Source organism: Lutjanus erythropterus, chromosome 19 (assembly GCF_056507025.1).
Source record: "Lutjanus erythropterus isolate fLutEry1 chromosome 19, fLutEry1.hap2, whole genome shotgun sequence".
NCBI lineage: Eukaryota > Metazoa > Chordata > Actinopteri > Lutjaniformes > Lutjanidae > Lutjanus > Lutjanus erythropterus.
In genome coordinates, this window is record NC_139335.1 from 8,234,881 (window position 1) to 8,257,379 (window position 22,499).

General features: G+C 41.0%; 1 protein-coding gene across 1 annotated transcript in view; it reads left to right on the forward strand.

Moving 5' to 3' along the window:
- The window catches only part of gjc1 (gap junction protein gamma 1), a 59,923-nt gene extending 47,985 nt beyond the window's left edge, over positions 1–11,938 (forward strand). Inside the window, exon 2 of the mRNA XM_084743618.1 lies at positions 9,424–11,938. Coding sequence (XP_084599744.1) covers positions 9,478–10,935 — 1,458 coding nt within the window. The 5' untranslated portion in view covers positions 9,424–9,477 and the 3' untranslated portion in view covers positions 10,936–11,938. The remainder of the gene's footprint in view (positions 1–9,423) is intronic.
- The last annotated feature ends 10,561 nt before the right edge of the window (positions 11,939–22,499 follow it).

Consider the following 22,499-nt stretch of genomic DNA (forward strand, 5'->3'; position numbering starts at 1 on the left):
AGCTTGAGGTTACCCTGATATCAGAATCTCTTAATTAAGTGATTTATGTTTTTATGGCTTTAAAAGAAGCTCACAATCTATTGACTGTAGTGTGGCCCTCATTGTGACAATTAATTATGAGCTACAGTGTCCATTTTTCACAGTAAGGGTGTTTCTTTTTGATGTGATTAAGCTTTAACAAAGCCAGCATGAATCATCACACACACTGCAGCACTTTATTGTCTGAAGGCCTTCAAAGCCAGTCTGGATCTTCACCAGTTATATTCTTTTGTTTATATATAAAATGTAAAAATGTGATGTCTTCACACAGGGAGTGTAATTAACCTAAAATTATACTTTTCAGCAAAGACTGTTAAATATGTTCACCTTCCTTACTCAGTTATCTAATCCCTTTTCTCTGTGAATAAAGGGATATTTGAATCTCTCAATTTTGCACATTTACAAATGTTACCTTTAACATGGTTCCCTGGTGGTTCAATTGGAAGATTCCTCAGCAGTGGCATCTGCAGCCTCTGACCTTTTCCTACCTGTCTTCTCACCCATCTCCTGTCTGTCTAAAGCTGTCCTATCAAATAAAAGCCAAAAAGCGCAAATAATCTTTTAAAAAAGAAATGTTTCATGCACAAATACTATGCCCAGCCAAAGTAGGCTACAAGACACCAATATTTAGAAGAAGAGACCACAAACAAGGATAGTGGTGCTTACAGCCACACCCGACCTCGTCCGATCCTCGTAATGCCATTGAAGAGTGTGAGAGACCAGTGTAATGTTTTTTTTATTTTATATCATTCAAGCTCTTCCCTTGGGCAACATTCATGCCATTGTTTGAGATGCTGCAGCGAGAGAAAACTGTCACGGCGCTGAAGCAAATAAACTTAATTTTGTGATACATAGCCATTAGGCTCAACTGCATATGAGAACAGATGCAAAGTATGACAAAACAGCAACCAGACATTATCATTCCCGTTTCCGTTATTAAAGAATTAGCTCAGTTAGTGGAGAGTTCGCCCCATACTCTAAGAATGGGTCCTTGCAGTGTGCAGTTTAAAATGGTATCAAAATTGGATTTATTTATATGAACACATCCAGTCACTCAGCACACTTAATATGAAATAATTCTTATTTATTCTGCTGAGAGGAGATGTGCCGCTATCAAATCTGAATGTCCATTGTATCAGAAACCTCTCGCAGCATTGCAATATCATTATTTGTTTGGGTCTTTGATAGCCTGACATTGCATGTCCTCTCTCTCCCTCTTCATGCATGCGTGTCTGTGTGGGTACAGTTTAATTTGGCATACTCTCAAGGCTTGTTGCAGTTGAAGTTAAATACAACCTATTATTTTTGTTATTTGAGCTACCCCTTTATATTTGTTTTCTTTATTTTTGAGGCAAAGATCAGAAATGGAAAATAGTTTTGTTGCATTGAAAACTACAATTTGGCAACTTGTGAACAGTAAAAATTTTGTTTTAATATTATGTTGTTTGGAAAATTGGTTATGCACCACAATATTATTGCTATTATTTATGTATTGTTTATTAAAGATAAAATTTGGATTTTTTATGTTTATCAATTTGGGTGGATTTTGAGCAGTTTTTGGGCCTGGAAGACAGTTAAAATCACTCTGCAGCACGTGTTGCTCACCAGAAACTGTTGAAAAAATAAACATGGGCACATTAGCCACACTGAGTGTAAAAATCTTTCATATTAAAAATTCATCATCCTACTGGAAATTTAATGAAAGCATGTATATTGAATATACGAAATTTGATTTAATATTATTACACTAAATATGGAGAGTGCTACTGAAGTTATTGCTGAATGCTGAAGGGCTTCATACAACATTCAGAGGGATATTTGTGCCGTCGTGATGATGGAGACAGTCTTTTTCAAGTGAGACTGCAGGGAAAGCCGTAATCATGCCAGTCATTAAAAGTTGCAGACAAACCCCATAAAGCAGAACTGTGCACAAGCAAAGATGCAATCTAATCACATTAAAGAGTACGATGAGGAGTGTTTTTAAAAGTAGCAGATCAGCAGGGACGGAGCCGAATCAATCTTGGCCGAGGAAAGCACTGACAGTTTCTTTTACTGGCTCGGATCTTTTTACAATCACTTTAAAAACACTAAGAGAGGTCTAATAGATAATTAGGATGAGGATGGAGCAGACTGTGATGCTGTTTACTCTGAGCCTGCGCTGATGTTCAGACTCTGCAGGGGAAAAAGTACATCTGTGCTGTGAGCTGAATGAGGGATAGCGGCTGCCACATCTGTACGGATGTTTGCCTGTGAATGAGACCTGTGTTAGGTTAGCAAAGAAACAGAGACAAAATACTGCTAAAAATAACTAGGAAACGATCCAATATGTGACCATATGATGCATTCGTTGATATTATACGCAATAATGTTTTGACGTAGTAGTTTAATATGTTTCGTGTGAGTGTATAGCCTCTGGATGACCTTTAATGAAGTGGATGCTCCACTTCATTAAAGGTCATCCAGAAGCTAATAAATCCACCTTACATACACTCATTACAGCCTTTTTCTACCATTTACATTATGTTCATTATCCAAACTGCCTTTAGCCTGTGTTTATTAATATGAATAATGCTCTGTGTGTGTGTGTGTGTGTGTGTGTGTGTGTGTGTGTGTGTGTGTGTGTGTGTGTGTGTGTGTGTGTGTGTGTGTGTGTATGCATGTGCGTTCATACATGGATCTGCATACATTAGAGCCAAGCAGGAATAAGTAATGTGTAGACAAACCGTTTAGAGGCAGAGAGGAAGGACACAGATAATCTCAATTTTAAACTCCCCTTTATTAGCAGCCCAACACAGAGAGACTCAGACAGAGCTTTTTCTCTCAGGGCATCATGACGGTGACCTTTGACCTCTGCAGATCCCTGGCCTTTTCTAGTACATTGTCCTCTGTGAATCCTTTGCATTGCCCTGCACATTTGTAGTTGAGTATGTGCAAAATATAGTATATATGATATATGTACATGTTACTTTTTACTGAAAAATTGCACAGTCCACCTACATAATGCACAGTTTTAATACCTGTGTCCACTGACAAGTGTGCTGATATGGGTCTTGGGGCCCACTGACGCTAATTTCAACGAAGCAGCTCTTGTGGTATGTTTCACCTGGATGTATGAAATTTGTGAGGTGCATATATCATGTCCAGACTTGCAAAAAAGCCTCTTGTAGCTAAACTGTAAACCCAACAGGAAGTCGGCAATTTTGAATTTACTGAGCAATTTTTTCCATTTCCAGGTTAGTGCTTACATTCGAGTATGGATTATTGTGCGATACTGTCAAAGCACTCTGAGTAGTCGATTGACAAAGAAAGTGGTATGCAAATGCAGGTCCACACTGTCATCTTAATTTTTCTGTGTTTTCACTGGTCGCTGTTGAGGGGCAGTTACTTTATTTAACTCAGCCATAAAGTGTGTAGATCAGCTCAGATTACAGTTTAATAGTTAGGCTACTGTATGTTGTTTGCTGCCAGAGAAAAGAAATAATAAGTATATACATCTGTGTGTATTTATGTGCAAAATTTTAAATATATTACATATATTTAAAAAAGAAAAGAAGTGCTACAACTCTAAAGTTTGACCTGTTATGGCTGGGAAATATGGACAAAAGTGAAAGGCAAATAATAGAACAGCTAGAAGTAAGTTTAGCTTATGGCATATCGTGATATAACGATATCCAAAATCTAAGACAATATCAGGTCTGATATCACGATATTGATATGATATCAATATGTAGCCCTGACCTAACAGAAACTATGAGCTGGCACACCTGTTGCCCGCTGCTGCACAGAACTCCCCTCGATGATGCATGCAGCTACAGCACATCTTCCTATTTCACAATTACAACGCTCGTCCACCTGCAGTGGTCCCCTGCACTGGCCGGGGTTTGTCCTGTGTTGGGCTCATTCCTCTGGTGTCCCTCCCAAACCAGAGGCCCTCCAGCTGGAACGCTGCGTCCACATGATGAGTCACTGCTGTGAATAAGGAGCACCTCAGCTAACCCCAGTGCAGTGTTCCTCATATTCATGCCGCGTTTGTGTACAGGGACATCGTGGCTCCGCTCTGCGTGCTTTTTGAGGCTGTTGCACGTGTGTGTGTGTGTGTGTGTGTGTGTCTGCCTGTCTGTGAGTCTGTCTTTGTTCTATATCTGGATGAAAGCCAGTGACTGAGGGGATCCCTGCAGTGACGCTGACTGTAATTGTAAGTGTCTGTTTGAATCGGCGCGTGAGGTCGTCATGTGGCTAGTTCAGCCCTCAGGAACCGATCTTGTTGACCTTTGACCTTGTACTGTTCTGGTAGAGTTATGAGCTACGTCATGAGCTCAGATGTATCAGAGAGACTGATAGTTTGATGACCCGTGATTACACGGTCGTGACCTTTTGGGCTCATGGCTATAGAGCCATTGATCCTGAAAGTTATTCCCTTTCAAAGCTCATTAGAAGTGTCCTCTTATATAAAAACACTGTGGGATTACACTGCAGGGAGTTGTGTTTCCTTTTCAGACTTTAGAACCAAAGTCTGGTGTGCTTTTTGATGTTTTCACGTGTGACATGATTTCCACCAATTTGCTGTTCATGGTTCATATCAGAGTAACAGACAGAGAGCCTGCCTGCTGTGTCTGCGTGCTGCTATTCGGGAGGCTGACTCACCCGACTAACTTAATGCACAGAGTCAGCTTCTTACCCCTAACTGCCCCACTAGCTCCTGCAGACATAAATTGGATGAGAAAGCAAAATGCCAGGTTATATGTGCCTGAGGTAGCAGAGGTAGCAGAGGAGGATTAAGCCCAGGCAGGCAGCCGTGAGCAGCCGGGGCTGGAGCGTCCCCCCTGGTCAGGCGGGAGCGTGACAGTTCCTGGTGCACAAACTAACGAGGAACTCTGCAAAGTAAAAACAAGAACGCACTGAAGATCCTCTATGTGCAAGGACTGTTTTCAGGTACAGAGGTGGACTAAATGGAGTCCCTGTTAAATCACGCCAAAATCTGAATCGGAAAACTATTTGGCAGCTTTTATTTAAAGCTACCGCAAGTAACTTTTTGTGGACCTCAGTGAAGAAAAGTGGGACTGTTTCCACCACCATAACCACACAATATAACATCAAAAGAAAAATTATCTAAAGAAAAATCTCCTGCTAACATATTGCTCATTGTAACTTAGTGACATAGTAACATAGGCTCTTCCAGTCGGCATGCTGTAAATCATTTCATCTGAGTTCAAGCAGATTCGCTGTAAAAATGAAAACATTTTAGAAAACTCAAAATTTCAAGGCAAACAATGCTGTAATTAAAACCAACACATTGAAAAATCAATTATTTTATTGTGGTGTTCAAATATGACTGTGTGCAGTATAATGTTGCTCTAACTATAAATACAATAAGAGATCCTAATACACTATTAGACACAATTTAATTAGCTCATAGTCTAATTAGAACTCAAATACAATTCAATTAAGTGCATACATCCCACTAATTACCCCGAAGTTGCAGTTATAATAAAAAAATATTAAAACACTTACAAAGCAAAGACGAATTCAGTTATCAGGAAAAGTAGAAAATAATGATAATTTGTTGCCCTGAAACATTAACCAGCAGAACAAGTTAACCTCTGTGTTAAATCACAACAGTTTCACCTTTGTAGCCGTCTGTGTCTGAGTGAATAATGTTATTATTGTATCCAAAGGACAACACGGCGCAGCACAGTAAGAGTTATGTAAAGAAATTCAATGATGTAATGTGGGAAAAGTCAGACGGAGCTCGACCATGGAAGGACGCCACTATGACTGTGTGTGCTTGTGGCAACCTCCCGCTCCGCTCTGCTCCGCTCCGGCCATTTGCTGCTTACTCACACATGTCGGTCACAGACGCTCACAGTTAGCTGGCTCACATGGACCTCACTGCTCAGTCAGACTGCAGGACTGAAGGCAGCTCAGGCCTCTTTACTGTATGACGGTAAAGTGTGTGTGTGTGTGTGTGCGTGTGTGTGTGCGTGTGTGGATTCCTGACATCTACCTCCTGTGTCCCAGTCATGTCCTTATATGGTCATAATGATCAATATGACATCGTGAGTCTTCTTCAAAACATTCCCGCCCTCTCTGCTCCGACCCTCTGAGGAATAAAGATGCTAACTTGAACCATAAAGGGTTCTTTTACTTGTCCCCATCGTGCAACCCTTTTTTGTTCCTGATAGAACCTTTTATAAAAGTTCAACTTGGAACCCTTTCAGAGAGTTCTGCCCAGAACCCACAAAACCCCCTGTTTGAGGTTCTACAAAGAAACTGTATATGATGTAATGTTTCTACTTGGAGCCCTCTCTGGGGAGTGTGTCAAGAACCTTTACACTTTCTGGGTGCTAACAAGGAACCAGAGAGAATGCTTTTATATTCCAAAGTTTTTATCTTGAACCCACACAGGGGGTTCTACCAAGAAAATTCTAATATTTCAGTGATTTTATCCAGAACACACCCAGGGGCTTCTACTGAGAACCCTTTAATATTCCAAAGATTTTATCTAGAACTCACAGAGGGGGGTTTACTGAGAACCCTTTTTACATTCCAGAGGTTATACAGAGAACACACTCAGGAAGTTGTTTCAAAAAATATTTTTTGTGTAATGGAACCTTCAGTCTTACAGAGAACCACTGATGAACCCTTTCTTCAACAGTGGGTTCTTCTGATGCAAATGGTTCATGGTAGAACCTTCTACTAAGATCCGTTTTGTATTCCAAACATTTTATCATTTTATCTAGACACAGTCAGGGAGTTCTACTGAGAACCCTTTAAGCTTCCAAAGGTTTCAACCAGGACACAGACAGGGAGTTCTCCTGAGAACTCCTTTAAGATGGTACAAAGAACTCTTGACAAAGGTTTTTTTTTTTTTTTTTGGATGAAATTGAACCTTCATGAACCCTTTCTTCAACAGAGGGTTCATCTGAAGCAAATGGTTCTGGGTAGAACCTCAGTCCCACAGGAAGAACCTTTTTGGAACCCTTATTTTGGAGAGTGTAATGGAGACATGAAGCAGAGGCTGCTGGCAGCTCCAGCTCCCTGCTATAAGCTCTCAACCTGCCTGCTAAGGATATCGTCCCTGGAAGCCCTTTAAACCCCAAACTAAGCTAGTATTCATGGCTGGATTTTCCTCTCAGTCTAGCTGACAATAAGCCATGCGCTATTCCAGCTTCATAAGGGTGGAAAAGTTCTGTGGAGGTGTCATACTCATCCCCCAAAGCCGCCCTGAGGGACAGCAGTGTTTGGGTTCAGCTCCACCGCCTGAGCTAATGTGGGTCTGCTGTCTGACTCCCCGCTCCACCGGTTTGTGCCCGGCCACCTGCTGATTCTGCTGGTTTGGATGGACTGCCTGGAGCCCAGACCTAACCTACATAGGCAACATGGCCCTCTTCCTAAACTGCGCTCAAATGCACACACACACGAGAACAGTGCAACACAATGCCATTTACCTCTCAACCAGAACAAAGCAGTCAAGTTAATACAATCCTGAAAACTGCACCTCACACAGAAGAAGACTCACTAAGAGGATTTATTTCTTCAAAAAGAGATAGGCTGCTAAATAAAGTGTGTGTGTATTTGATGATAGCAAATTCCCTATTTGGATTATTTCGCCTCCTTCTCAGTGCTGCTTGATGGTACTTTTTAATACCGATATCCTCTTTCCACCCTGTTTGGTCTTCTAATTCTCTAAAAAGCCCCAACTTGACAGCAACCTCTCCGTGGCACTGAGCTGAATTCAGCGTGTGTGTATTTGTGCTGCAAGAAGCAACAGATCAAATTAAGGATATATTGATTGCCTGAGCTTAGAGAGGAACACTTATTTTAATTAAAGCAATTACTATGTCACCCTTTTTCACATATTGCAACTGCACTTGCAGAACTAAAACTGTTTCCACAGGGAGAAAAAGAAAACAATTCTCAGAGGTGGGATGTAACTTACTTACTTTACCTAATTAGACTTTTCAGGTATCTGTACTTTACTTGAGTATTTATTTTCCTGACAACTTTTTACTTTTACATTTTAACACACATATCTGTACTTTCTGTGACTAATATTTTCAACAGGCTCATTACTTTAGTTTTATTGCATGAAGGAAATTATTGATTATTTTTATTTTGCATCACTGCATGCCACCTTAAAACAAAAAGACTTAACTTAAATGGATGGAACGATTGTGCATAGAAAAGATTACTCCTTAATGTATCCATCAGTGCATCACACACAACAGACAAAGTAAAAGACGAGAAATGCTAGTCATAGTCTAATATTATTTGAAGTTATTCTGTGCAGTTCTGGACATGCCCCAACCTCCACTCCTTCTGGACTTCTGTGTTTGATTTTTACCCAAAAGTATTTGACAAGCACTGGCTGTTCTAGGGTCTGAATTCTGATGGTGACAAATGATCTGTGTATCCGGGCACTATACTGGCTAGAAAACTTTGCTGATGCTATACCTTCGTTTGAGATGTGGCTGAGAGAGATGAGCGCGATCCTCTACTTGAAGAAAGCTTAGATTCAAGATTAAAGGGAGGAGCGAATTGTTTGATTGGTTTGTTTGGGACAAGTGTTAAGACATTTAATGGGATGAATGATTGACATTAGCCCTCTAACAGTGGTAGATGTATATATGTTTACTTGTTTCATACTTTTACCTTTACTTGCTTTTCTCTCCTGGTTTGTCCTCCTTGATTTTTAACATTTCTTTACCCATTGACGTATAAAAAAATCCACTATAAAATTTATAACTGTATGTTTTTCTAAGCTGCTATGTTGGAAAAATAAGATTGCTTTTATGCTCCAAAGAGGAATGTATCCTACATTAACCTGGAATAACAATACTATTAAAAAAAAAACATAAGGAGACGAAAAAAATGAAAGTGACAAAAATGACACAAGACCAAGATGATGTAAAATACATAAAACAACATAACGAGACTAAAACGACATAAAAGACATAACTACACAAAAACAATGTATATTACTTTAGAAGATGAAAATGATGTAACAAGACAAAGACAAGTTAAAAGACACAAAAAGACAAAATATAATGGAAAGAAAACAGAAAGAGAGTGAGACTCGCTTTGCACCGAAACAGCAGGTAAAAATGCTTTTCAGAGGGGGACTTTTTACTTTTATACTTTGAGAACATTTATAAGTCTGCAGTTTTTCACTTTTATTTGAGTGAAAAAGTTGAATAAGCACTTCTGTCTTTACTAGAGTCTTTTTTTTACACGAATGTCTATTAAATTATGTGTGTACTTTTGCCACTTCTGACAAGTCTTACGACCTGTTTTTATCACATTTTGGAATTTGCATTTATTGTAACATCTGTCTTCCTTTCTCTCTCTCCCTTGTCTTCCCTCCTCCTCCTTTACTGTCTCCAGAGTCTGTGAACAGGTGAGAGAGGGACACTGTCTGCCCCACTGTCCAGCGACACCATGAGCTGGAGCTTCCTCACGCGGCTGCTGGAGGAGATCCACAACCACTCCACCTTCGTGGGGAAGCTGTGGCTCACCGTGCTCATCGTCTTCCGCATCGTTCTCACCGCTGTCGGGGGAGAGTCCATCTACTACGACGAACAGAGCAAGTTTGTCTGCAACTCGGGCCAGCCGGGCTGCGAGAATGTCTGCTACGACGCCTTCGCCCCTCTGTCCCACGTCCGCTTCTGGGTCTTCCAGATTATTCTGGTGGCGATGCCTTCTCTCATGTACATGGGCTACGCTGTCAACAAGATCGCACGGTTAGATGAAGCCAAAGGTGGAGCTGGTTCTGCTGCAGTTAGATCAGGAGGAGGGGGCTACACGCACAGGAAGCCCAGGAAAATCTGCTTTGGAGCGCGGCAGCACCGCGGCATTGAGGAGACCGAGGAGGACCAGGAGGATGACCCCATGATCTATGAGGTACCAGAGATTGAGCCCCCAAAAAGGCCACGGGATCCATTGCAACCCACACCCAGACCCAAAGTCCGGCATGACGGGCGCAAGCGAATTCAAGATGAAGGGCTGATGCGTGTCTACGTGCTGCAGCTGGTGACTCGTACGGTGCTAGAGGCAGGCTTCCTTGCAGGCCAGTATTTGCTGTACGGTTTCCGTGTAACGCCCGTGTTCGTGTGCTCGGGGAAACCGTGTCCCCACAGTGTTGACTGCTTTGTGTCACGGCCAACAGAGAAGACCATCTTCCTGCGTATCATGTATGGCGTCACCGTCCTCTGCCTCGTGCTCAATGTTTGGGAGATGCTCCATCTTGGGATTGGTTCCATCTGTGACATTCTTCGCCGTCGGCGCTGCCCACCTCAGGAGGACGAATACCAGCTGGGCTTGTTGGGCACTAACGGGGGTGTGGAGGGCTCAGTAGGGGGGACAGGGCCTGAGGCAGGTTCTGAGGGAGGGGTGGGTGGAGATGGGGCTGCTGATTATGTGGGTTACCCCTTCTCGTGGAACACCCCATCAGCTCCACCTGGCTACAACATCGTAGTCAAACCAGAGCAGATGCCCTACACGGACCTGAGCAACGCCAAGATGGCGTGCAAGCAGAACCGGGCGAACATCGCCCAGGAGGAGCAGCAGCAGTTTGGCAGCAATGAGGACAACTTCCCCACTGGAGGAGAGGCCCGTGTGGCTTTGAACAAAGACATGATCCAGCAAGCCCATGAGCAGTTGGAGGCGGCAATCCAGGCCTACAGTCAGCAGCACCGGGCGGAGGAGCAGCTCGGGGACAACCAGGATGACAAGCCCCAGAGTAACATCATCCAGGCCCAACCGCAGCCACAGCCGCAGGCCCAGAAAGAGCGCAAGCACCGTTTCAAGCACGGGAAGGGAGGCAGCAGCGGAGGAGGCAGCAGCAGCAACAGCAGTAGCAGCAAATCAGGAGAGGGGAAGCCCTCTGTATGGATTTAAGGCCAGAACCAGAGACTTGTGTTGAAACCATGTATATATTATAGGTTGGATGATGAGCTGTTGCAATCTTCCTTGGATATTTAAACACCACTGTGCCTTAAAGAATCCTGCAAGCTGGAGAAGATATGTGTTTGTGTGCAAAGGTGTGTAAAATAATGTGATGTTGCAGCTGACAATTTGTGTTGTCTGGGCTCTCACTGTCTAACTTGAAACATCACACCAACACAAACTGTAATAGGCTACAGTCTGTCGTTTACATGTCTTGTTTTCCTCAAGTCCTAAAGCAGATTATTGACCTCTGATGTCTTCCCGTTCATCCTTTCTTAGGGATTTGAACTATGGAAAAATGATAATGAGTTCTGTTGCAAATCACATTGATCCCAGATTTGGCTTATAGCTCATTTTCTGGCCGCTCCTCTGCAAAGACACCGTCTCCATTATCACATTGGCATCCTAATTCTCGGGACGTGAAAACACATCAAAATGAAGTATGGTCATAATACAAAGGCAGAGGGATGCCATATCATCAGCTAAAGCTATGACTTCATACTGTAATGACGTTATCAAAGAACGTCATAACAACGTAAACGCAATAAAAATGATAATTCAGAGGCAGCGCCTAAAGCAGTGACTTCATAATGCAGTGAGATCATCACCTTCCTGACGGCTGCGTCCTGTCAGTCACGTTCTGTCTGCTTTTTCTCCGGTGTCCGTCACAGTGTTACGTTGCTGTGACTTTGCATTTGACAGTATGTTTTCTCTGTTCTTTTTTTATTTTGTTTTTTATATAAGTGTGCTACACCAGCTGCTGCTCGGAAACCGATGAGTACAGCAGGTGACTTTGTACGGTCTACATCTGAAATTTCCTAAGTGAAAAATGTTCTTTTTAAAGGGACAGTTCGCCCCACAATCAAACATACAGATTCTTCCTCTGGCCTGGAGCGCAATTTATCCATCTAGATTGTTTTGGAGTTGCAGTGTTCTGGACATATCAGCCGTGGAGATCTCTACCTTTTCTCCAGTATAATGGTGCTAAATGGTATGTGGTGTGTGGCGTTGAAAATTGAATTGAACCCTCTCGTGAGAGCTTTCGTGTAGGAACTACTTTCTTTCTAGTAGAAAATATAGTTCCAGTAGATTCTACTCCAGAAAGTAAGTAATCCCAACATGGGGCTGTGGATTATGATTTTCAGAGAGAGACCTTGGTTTTGAATTTTTCAAATTTAATTTTTGGTGCTTTAAGTTTGAACACCACAAGCCATTTAATCCCGTTATACTGTAGAGGAGGCAGACATCCCCATGGCCGATATCTCCAAAACACTGCAACTCACACCGACACAATCTAGATGGATAAATAGCACTACGGGCCAGAGAAAAAATATGTATTCTTGATATTGGGATGAACTGTCCCTTTTACAAGGTGCATAAACAATCCGTTTTTTTTTATGACTTTTACTCTTCAACTTCTCAGTTTCTCTCTCTGGCTCTTCATGGCTATAGAGCAAGGCTGCTCAGCACTCCACTGCTGTTCCACCTGCCTTGTAGTTGACTGCCCCCTGGTGGTATCTTCCTTCATGAGGGAGTACAGTAGATACCAGTTGCCAATGCTACCTGCATCCAGCAACACCTTAACCAGCTGTAGTGTTCCTTTTCTATCAGTGAGCCTTGCTTCAGTCGAGTCATCCCAAGGCTGCAATATCACCACATCGTAATGGAAAAGGTTTAAAGCCATTACTATAATAATATAGTGAGACCAAACACTGTTTGTGTGATGCAAGTGTCAGTGCCAAGATTTTCTGCTGGGCTGCTATGAAGCCTGGTTGTTTGTAGCTTTGGAATACTGTGGCCATGCTACTCCAGTCGTGGAAAAATGCCTACATGAGACCAACCCTTTTCTAAAAGTCACCTGTTTTTTCTATTACAGTATCTGTATGGCTTTTTGGAATGGGGTTTAAAATAGCAAAACTAAACGAGTCCATTTTTATGTTCGAGCCAGTGTTTTGGTTTTTTTTTTTTTATATGAAAATGCTCTTTTTTTCAATACAGTTTTTTGTAAAATAAAGAAAAAAATGAATTAGCTGTATGAATATTTATGGTTATTGTGTTTTAAATTGCCTTCCAATTGTAAAAAATGTGAAATATGGCATAGTATATTTTTATAATATGTCGGCTACAGTGACTTAATGACATAAAGAGAAAAAAAAGCCAGAATTTTCCTTGTATGTTACAGTATCAGTATTTAATGTATGTAGCAACCCTCCGGGCTGTGTTTTACTAAACAGTGTTACTCCTTTTTCAATGTAGATCTGCTGAACAGCTCTGTGTGTGTGTGTGTGCATGTGTGTGTGTGTGTGTGTGTGTGTGTGTGGAGACAAACTGGCTGATGGGATCAGTTGGGAAAAGCACATAAAGTGCCAAATTATTCCAACCATTCCAAGCGTTGCCCCATAATTTCCAAACAAGCATTTACTCATTAAATTGGGCGGGGAAGCAAATCTGAAAAGTTGGCACATTATGTTCTTGATTGACTGAAAAAAAATTATTTCCCAACAAATCATCACCCGTGTGAGGCTGGACATTGTGGCGCTTCCTTCACATAAACACAGCAAACAATACAACAGGGAGTAGGAAGAGTCCTTCTGATTGGCTTGTTAACCGCCGGGCACTATGTCTGTTCAACAACCCAGCCAGCAGACAGTTATAAATCTGCAGAAAGTCGCTCCCCAGAGCTGTGACTGACACTGGCTCCACTGATGGCGCCCTGTTGCCAATAAGCCACAGGTGATTTACAGTTTCCCAGTCAGTGTCAGTCTGCTCCCCTGGTGGCCAATCAGCCCTCATTAAATTCTTCCGCAGCATGCAAAGTTTCTAAACTAAAGTATTTACTGCTTTTTTTGACGAGGAGGAAACAAACTGAAGTGCAGCTGGCGATGCTCTGCAGTCGGAGCCAGCTGAGGCCATTAGAGGGCGACTTCAGAGGAGCCGTTCAGAGGATGTGCCATAGGCGTACTCAAAGACCCCATCTGCTCAGAGCCTGCATGACTGGCAGCTTGGCCTGAACATCTTCAAAAGTATTCTAGGTTATGTGGCTCAGACTTGTCTGTTTTTAGGGGAAAAGTAAGGAATTCGGGCAGCTATCCAGGTCAGGAGAATTACCCTGTGGCACAGTTATGTATTTGTGTGGTCCTGTTCTCTTTTGTCTATTGAGAGGCTGAGGAAGAAAGAGAAGAAGGTAGACAGAAAGACAGTGTACTCACAGGAGAGAAATGGACTTCTTTTTTCAGGGTTTATTCTCCTCTGCATATCGTTGCTGTCCTGTGTAAACTCAAAACAAAGGCTAAAAGCAGGGCAGGACAAACCAAAGGAAAAGTTCTCTGTCTGCTTTAGTCCTCTGCAGGGCTTAACAAAAATGACTGGCCAAGTTCAATGCCATGTCATGCTAATGAATCTAGCAAATCACATGCCCAGAAAAAACACAAATCAGAGTTCAACATTAATGTTCTTTTTTGACTTAGCTGATCAGGCAAGTAAGTCGATCTTTACTTACCCCTGTACAAATTATTAGTTATTAAATAACAAAAAGGATTCATGTTTATTTAAGGTCTGAAACATTTATAAATTGTCAGAGAAGAATGAAAAAATGTACATCTCAGTTTTTCAAAGTCCAAGGTGATGTCAAAAATCCAAGGATATTAAGTTTAATGTGATAATAAACTTTAAAAAGCAGAAAATTTCCATATTTGAGAGGCCAAAAACAGCACATGATCCCTCAATTTTCAGTTTAGCAGCACAGTTTGTTTATTTTTATGTTAATTCTTTGTGTAAGTACCAGAGACAATTTTCTTGTATGTTTGAGCCTACTTTTACAGTACTCTCAAAGCTGTTTTTAATCTATTACTGCTGTATTTATCCATCTAGATTCTTTTGATGTGAGCTGCAGAGTTTTGGAGATGTCAGCTGTGGAGATGTCTGGTTTCTCTTCAGTATAATTGAACTAGATGGCACTCGGTTTGTAATGCTCAAAGCAGCAAAAAAAAAAAAAATACATTTGAAAAACTCAACACCAGTGTCTCTTTCCAAAAAACATGACCCAGTTACTCAAGATAATCCACAGACCTTGTTGCGAGCAGTTTCATGTTAGAACCACTTTCTTTTTACCGTCTGCCTACCATGTCAGCATGCAGAAGGAAGTGTGCATCTACTCATGGATGAGAGGCTCGTGCTCCTGACAGTCTTCTTTGCCTGAGCTGTAACCTCTCATCCATGAGTAGATGCGTGCGTCCTTCAGTGTGTTGATACAGTCGGAAAGAAAATAGTTCCCACACGAAACTGTTCACAACAAGTCCTGTGGATTATCTTGAGTAACCGGGTCATGATTTCTGGAAAGAGACACTGCTGCTGATTTTTTCAAATGTAGTGTACCACTTGGTTTAGTGCGACCGGATCCCAACAAACCAAATGTGGGACAAGTCTGTTTGTGTGAGACAATGTGGGACACATTCCCAATGCAGTAGAGCCATAGTCAAAAAATTTTATATTTAAAAATTAACATTTCTTTATCTTGAACATCTCTATTTTTGGCCTTCTAGTTGACTCAGGAGCACAGAACAGACAGAAAAAGTAGCTTCCCTCTCTCTGCTGAAGTTGCGTTTCCTTTTCTTTATGGAAGTTTCCATCACATTCTGCTTATGTCTACATAGCTTGAGACTTTGTGGTGACTCAGAATTTTTCCTGTTGGGTGTAGGGCAGCAGTGACGCTGATAAACCTGTACTTGACCCACATGTGCACAGCTTGATTGGCATCAAACAGCCCTGTGATGACAGCGCGCTTTCTTCACGGTCATTGGATAATGTGGTCATGGTTAGACTTTCAATAACTAGAGCCAATCGAAATGAGAGATATCATGTCAATGTGTGGGACGTGGGACAAGGGATAAAAATGCAGTGCGGTCCCAACAAAAGTCGGACACCCGGTCACCCTAATTTTGTTCCATTATATTCGAAAAACAACTCACATCAACGCTGTTTGGGGTGAATGATCCCTTTAAAACCTCACAAACACAGAACTGACAGTGTGGGGGAACGTAACTTCTGCTTTTGCAAGGTAGCAAAACAAAAAATACATACCATAAAATCACCAAAATTTGAGATATGTTTCACTTGACAGCAACAATATGCATTAGTGTACCCTCACACCTCTGGGTGAGACACTGAAAGCTCCACATCTGGCAGCTGAGAATAAGAGTTGGTGCAATAAGCCATTATTAGGTGGTGGTGTAACAATACACACATTCATTCCTTTGTGATTTACCTCTGTACTGTTTACCAACACAGACAGGGAATAAGATGAAGTCTCTTGTGGGTCTTTTCATCAGGGATACCACAATGTCCACCCTTGGCATCTGTCTGTCTGTCTGTGTAAAACAACGTGTGCGTTCAGAGGAAAGGCTGTTGTGTTGTTTCCTTACATGTTTCCTGTAGTCGCCCGTGTCGGATGTGACAATAAAACCAGTGGTATTACCAGTACAAAACTCTGATTCATACATGTGTGTTTGTGTGTTTTTCTATGCCTTTTGTAACATGTACATTTCTTTGAGTGCCATTCTGGTATCCCCTGGCAACGATTTTTTTCATATTCTTTGATGAATACAGTTGATTTGCATGTGAAAAGACCTATTTTCCTACAAAAATAAATCAGAAATGCATACTGAATCAAGTCTCTGCATCTTTTCTTTTGGGCTCTGGAACAGGAAAAAAAAAACAAAAAAAAAACGTGAGGAAATAAAAGGCTTCCCACTCTTGAAATGTTGAGTATTGTCCTGTTCTTGTTGTCAGTATGAGACCTGTGTCTGAGTTTGATTGGTGGAGAGCAGGGGGTCTCGGCGGCCCTATCAGGAGAATTACAGTCACACGGGCTGATGTTGTGTCACTGGCAGCAACAGCACAGGAGGCCGGAGAGATGTCGCTTCAGCTCATGTCAGCCGTGTCATTGTGTTTGTCACTTTGGCAGTTCATTCGGTGACAGTTGAACTTCAGCTTGTGACGAGAGAACATCTGAGTCTGTGAGGCTTTAAATTACATTAATGCATTACGAGCTCAATGTTTGCGCCGATTAAATTGACCTGATTTTAAAAACTGAAGTAACCTTGATATAATATTCACCTCTTCAGTCTATGGAAGCCCATTTCTGACTTTATATCTTATTTTGATAAAGTTTCTCTTAAGTTACAACTTTTTTAATATTATTTTTTTCATCGACTCAGTAAGGATCTGAAAAAAAAACTGAACCAATCTCAGTTTATCATACCCACATACCATAAAGACATCACAGGTAATATTGCATCCACAACCACGCAAACATAGTTTACACACATACAGAGAAACGTATACAGATACACACTCACACGGGACAAATTAAAGACAAAACTAAGGTTTCCAAAGAGTTTATGGACGTCGATTTTGCAGCTCCACTCAATCTACAGAGAAACGTAAATCATGCTTCATATCTTGTGAAATTGTTTCTCTTTGTTGTTTTCCTCCTACATGGTCTTTTCAAGTCATACGTCATCAGTGTTCTCCATTTTTTAATGGTCAGAGTTTCATTATTTTTCCAGTTTTGCAAAATAAGTTCTCTATAAACTAATGGTGAAAAAAGAACTTGTCCTTGGGTATCTTATTTTTTAACTTATTAAAAAAAAGTCATTGTCCAAAAAATTGTGTGTTATTATTTTATCTGACCAAGTTTAACAGGTGTTGTACTGTATTTGCTCACTTTAACTCATGTCATTGGTGACATTCATCTCCTGTGTTGATTAGAATTGTGATTAAAAGTTTGGGTGAGTTGCAGAAGATTTGCAGATTTCAAACTGGGAGTCTGGGAATGACTGGTTTAGAGGATGTTTTTAATTTTTCATCATACTGGTGGAAATGGCCTCCCATGTTATCAATCCAGGCTGAGCCAACAGAAATGTTCAGAAATCATTCCCTGCTTCTTAGAAATTGAAAATATGAGTATCAGGATTGAATGTTTGTTCTCACTGTCTTTTCTTTGAGACTGAGTTTTCCACTCTCTGCCTGTCGTCATTAGTTAGTTCACAGCCAAACTGCCCGGAGAATAAACATCAAAAGTGGAAATGGAAAGTATGTTTTTGTGATTCTCTGAAATAAAAAAAATTGTCCCTGGAGAGACTAGCCAGTGGGAATGAGAGGAGAGTGCTGCAGCTGGATGTACAATGAGGTCACTGCTGATATGACAGGAATCCCATGAGCAATGTCTGGGATGGCAACTTGTGGCAGCAGGCTATTTTCTCCAAAAAGAAACAAACAAATCAAGCCATTAATGGCCTAATTGGCCGGATGTACTAACCGTACACAGATGTCATTTTAGAGACAGCACACAGAAGCAACCATTATGAATTTGGGGACAGGGAAAGAGGACAAACTGCTCCAGTACTTTTCCAGTGCATGCCTGGTTAGTTTTTTTTTCTAGTAAAGCATCATCCAGATGTTTGCATGTCTGCTCCACACGGTAACTGTGTGACGCCCTGCAGCAGGAGCACACGCAGGAGAAACTTTGTGAAGTGGAAGATGCAGTAATGTATGGAGAATTGGTCTTCAACAGGGAGCCCGGCACCCCTAGGTGGCCCTCTGTGTTACTGCACGAGGTCCCGCAAATTATTTATTCATAATTATTTGAAAAATATGTCTGAAAGTACACATTAGAGCAGCAAAAATGGCAAAGATAAATTGGCCTATTTGCACGCGTGCCAACCCTCCCAATTTTTCCAGGAGAGTCACATTTTTCATTGCTCTCTCTCCTCAGTTATTTATACACCTTTTTTCTTTTTCACTATCACAACCTGTCTCTGGCACTTTGCAGCGTGTATAAACCCTATAACTCTTAAAGTCATGTGCTTCCACCTGGAAACCAAACCAAACTAAGAAGAATTCCTGTTTCTTCTGGAAAGTTTTAGCCGCCAAATGTTTTATGTCCAATGTCAATTTTCTTTTGGGCACAAAAAATGCTGGAAAGAAAATTGATGAATATTTGTTTATGACACATGTTCATGGCAGAGGGACAACTTATTCTGTATTCTTTCCTGAGAATTAAAAGTAAAATTCAAAGTATTTTACATAAAAATGCAATTGGAGTGTACTTATTATTTCATTATTTCATTTTATAAAAGTCACAAAAATGCAGGAAACAAAGTCTCTGAAACTTGGTTCTTTTCAAGGATTACAAATATGCCTATTTGAAGAAGAAGAAGAAGAAGAAGAAGAAGAAGAAGAAGAAGAAAAAGAAAAAGAAGAAGAAATCAAGGCAACTTCATTTGATAGACTTCTGAGTTTTGACCCCAACTCAAACTCTATGTTTAGAAGAGGTTTTGCCATTAATAATATTTTGATGATATAATTTACTTTTCTTCCCTATATAAACCTCCCAATTTGACATTTGACTGTTATCCATCCATTGACACGTTATCATCACGAGTGCATTTAAACTGCAATCATTTAGTCAATAAGCAAAAACAACACAACAAAACAATTTAAGGTGACATAATATGGGTGTTGACATGAGAAAACTGTTTTGCCATTGCATGTGCAAACTATTACTATCCTTTTTATGGTGCAGACTTGAATTACAGCACAAAAGTGAGCTTGTATCTTAACTAAGCATGATTTTACATGTCTGCTTTGAGGTTGTCAGTGACGTTACATTGATGTTATTGGAAAAATATTAGGTTTTGGCATAGCTGAATGGTAAACTGGTTAAGTAATAAAATGATTAACTAATTGCATGCAGAGATTCACTTTAAATTTTCCCACTAGCTTCAAAGTTAGCCAGTAAACATGACTTTTTTCCCCACTTAGCAAGACAGTGTTACATATGTATTCTGTATCTGCTCTCATCCCAACATGCTAAAGTTAAATCATTCTCATACTGAGTCAAACCCATGATGCTTGTTTTATGGCTGCATTGGAAGCATTAATGTTAGCCCACCTCAAATGGAAAAGTCCAGATGTTTGGCCATCGTTGTAGACACATTTCCATATAATTCGGCCTGACATGTTTGATATCTTTGGACACTTGCTCATCTAAACTGGAATGTAACACAAAGTTCTGTGTCTTTGAACAAAGCTTGGCTGCATTTCATCCCACATGAGGAACCTGAGAGTCGAGGTTAAACCAGGCTGCTCCTCTGGCAGCACACCTGGTACCTGTGAGTGTGAGATAAAGGATTGTAATGACATTTAAACACTGAAAATCTTTGAGTTTTAGAACCCCCTCCCAAAACTGTATTTGGAATATTGTTGAATACACTCATAGATGCAAAAGTGAATAATAATTTAATATTTTCAGTTGCAACCATTTAATTTTCAAGCACCCAAATAATAACAAGTCAGGTTTGGTTTTTAAATTATCTCAACAAAAGATTGCATGTCAGCAAAACTTTGTTTGGTTTATTTCACAACTTAAGAGCCAGAGTTTGATTTAAATGCAAAAATCTAGCCAAGACAGTTGCCTTGAAGTTTTCTTCTTTATAGTGTACTGAACTAGTTAGCAATGTATAGATCCTTTTTCGTTTACAAGTTGTGAATGATGACCAAGTTGTGTGCACAGTTTGGCAATGGAAGTATAACAGAAGACAACAACAGCTCGTCTGTGAGCGCTGCAAACACAAGCAGTTTTGATCGTGTTCTCAGTGCAGTCAACACGTTTAATGGTCTGCAGGCGTAGACGGCGCCAATTGCTCTGAAACGGTCGTGATCCTGTCTGAAACCTGTACAACTTAAGTCGAACCATGGAATATTGATTCTGACAACCATACATGCGACAACCAGACATTTTGGTGATTTTGGTGCTGGTAAAACATCTAATGCAATGTTTGCAGCTTTGTAACTTGTCTGGATGACTTGGGGAGACCACAAGCTCCGTTGCCAAAATGCGTGCGCAGAATTTTGATGATGTCAGCTGTAAAAGAGTTTATTACTCAAAACATATTGCAAGTGTGCAGACATGCTTGTGAGCCACAATGGACAGTTCTGTAACTTAATGGGACAGAGACTCTGACATGTCCTCCACCTCCAAAATCAAAAGTGTGAGGTCTAAGGCTAACACAGCAGCAACGCAGCAGCAACATTAGCCATGCTACAACTGCTGCTGGTAAGGTAAAAGCAAACAAAGGAAGACCTGAAATCATTAAACACAATATATGTTTTCAGGGGTCCCTGCTCCGGCTCTCTTTCAGTTTCAGGGTCCGTTGCCTGCAAAATGTTGAACACCCCTGGTATCACAGGGGTTACATCACAGCTGTATCAAAATCAGAGGCCAAACAATGAACAGAAATATTACTGTGGAGTCACACCTCACTGCCATATGGCTTAAATCAGGTTGAAAATGCTGTATGAGGTGTAACAAAAGAGAAAAGAATCAATACAAGAGTGCACATAAAAGGCTGTGCAAAATTCTGTTAATAAATCACACAGTGTTCCAGCCCTGACCTGAACACTGAGCACAAACTGTCTGTGCCCCAAAATATGCTGTTTCTCAGCAGAAACGCTGCATTCTATTGACAATCTTGGCAGGTTTTAGGCACTTAAAGGCTCCTGCAAGCTGAGATGTCTGGGAAAAAAAGCCTCCGCCTCATGGTTAGACAAGTAAATTCCAGTAAATTACACACAAATAACTTTTTTCTGATAAATATTTATTCACTTTTGACTTCATTTTCCCTCTCACCTCGCGCTGTTCACAAAAAAAATAACAAACTCACAAACATTCAACAATTCTAAAATTGGCTCACCAATAGATGGGTCATCTACAGCTTGTATATTATTTCTCTGGGTGATAAAAATCGCTGTTAAGACTTTATATAAATGTCATGAAAGGTAATACTCCCAGTTGCACAAGACCCATAAGTCACATGAGTCTTGATGCAAATTTTACAAAAAGAAGCTCACCCAAAGGTTACAATTTTCACCCACAGTGCATAATTCACAATCATTACATCACCTTACACTGAAGTCAGTTAAATCTCCATTGATTCAGCTTTCACAATTTATAAAGTATCTGTTTACAAATGAACATTGTACCAACATGTGTATGCTGCACCTCTGTGACAGCACGTATCCCTGTCTGGTCACTATGGTTACGAGGGGTACCACATTGTAACGCAGGCTCACCATAGCAACCTTTGTGAGGAGGGACCTCCTGTTGGTGTTACTGGTGTCTTTTTTTAGGCCTTGGCCTTGTTTGCAGCACTGCAGCCCGGTCTACGAGGACACGACTCCTGCGGGCACTCTGAGATCTCAACCTGACTTCATGTTTGCACCTCATCCATACAACTCTTCAGCTCTCTCCCTAGCGCTTTCTGAGTGTAAATATTGTTTGTGCAGCTGTTGCACCTGTACACAAAACTGTATCGCCTCCGTTTTCTCAGAGCCGAGCTCCGCTTAAGAGAGAAGAAATAAGCATGTTCACTGTAAATTGAGATAAATAAATGTAGAGCTATTGTAATGACATGCATTGCACAGTAACAACATCGTCTGAGTAACTTTAGCCTGTT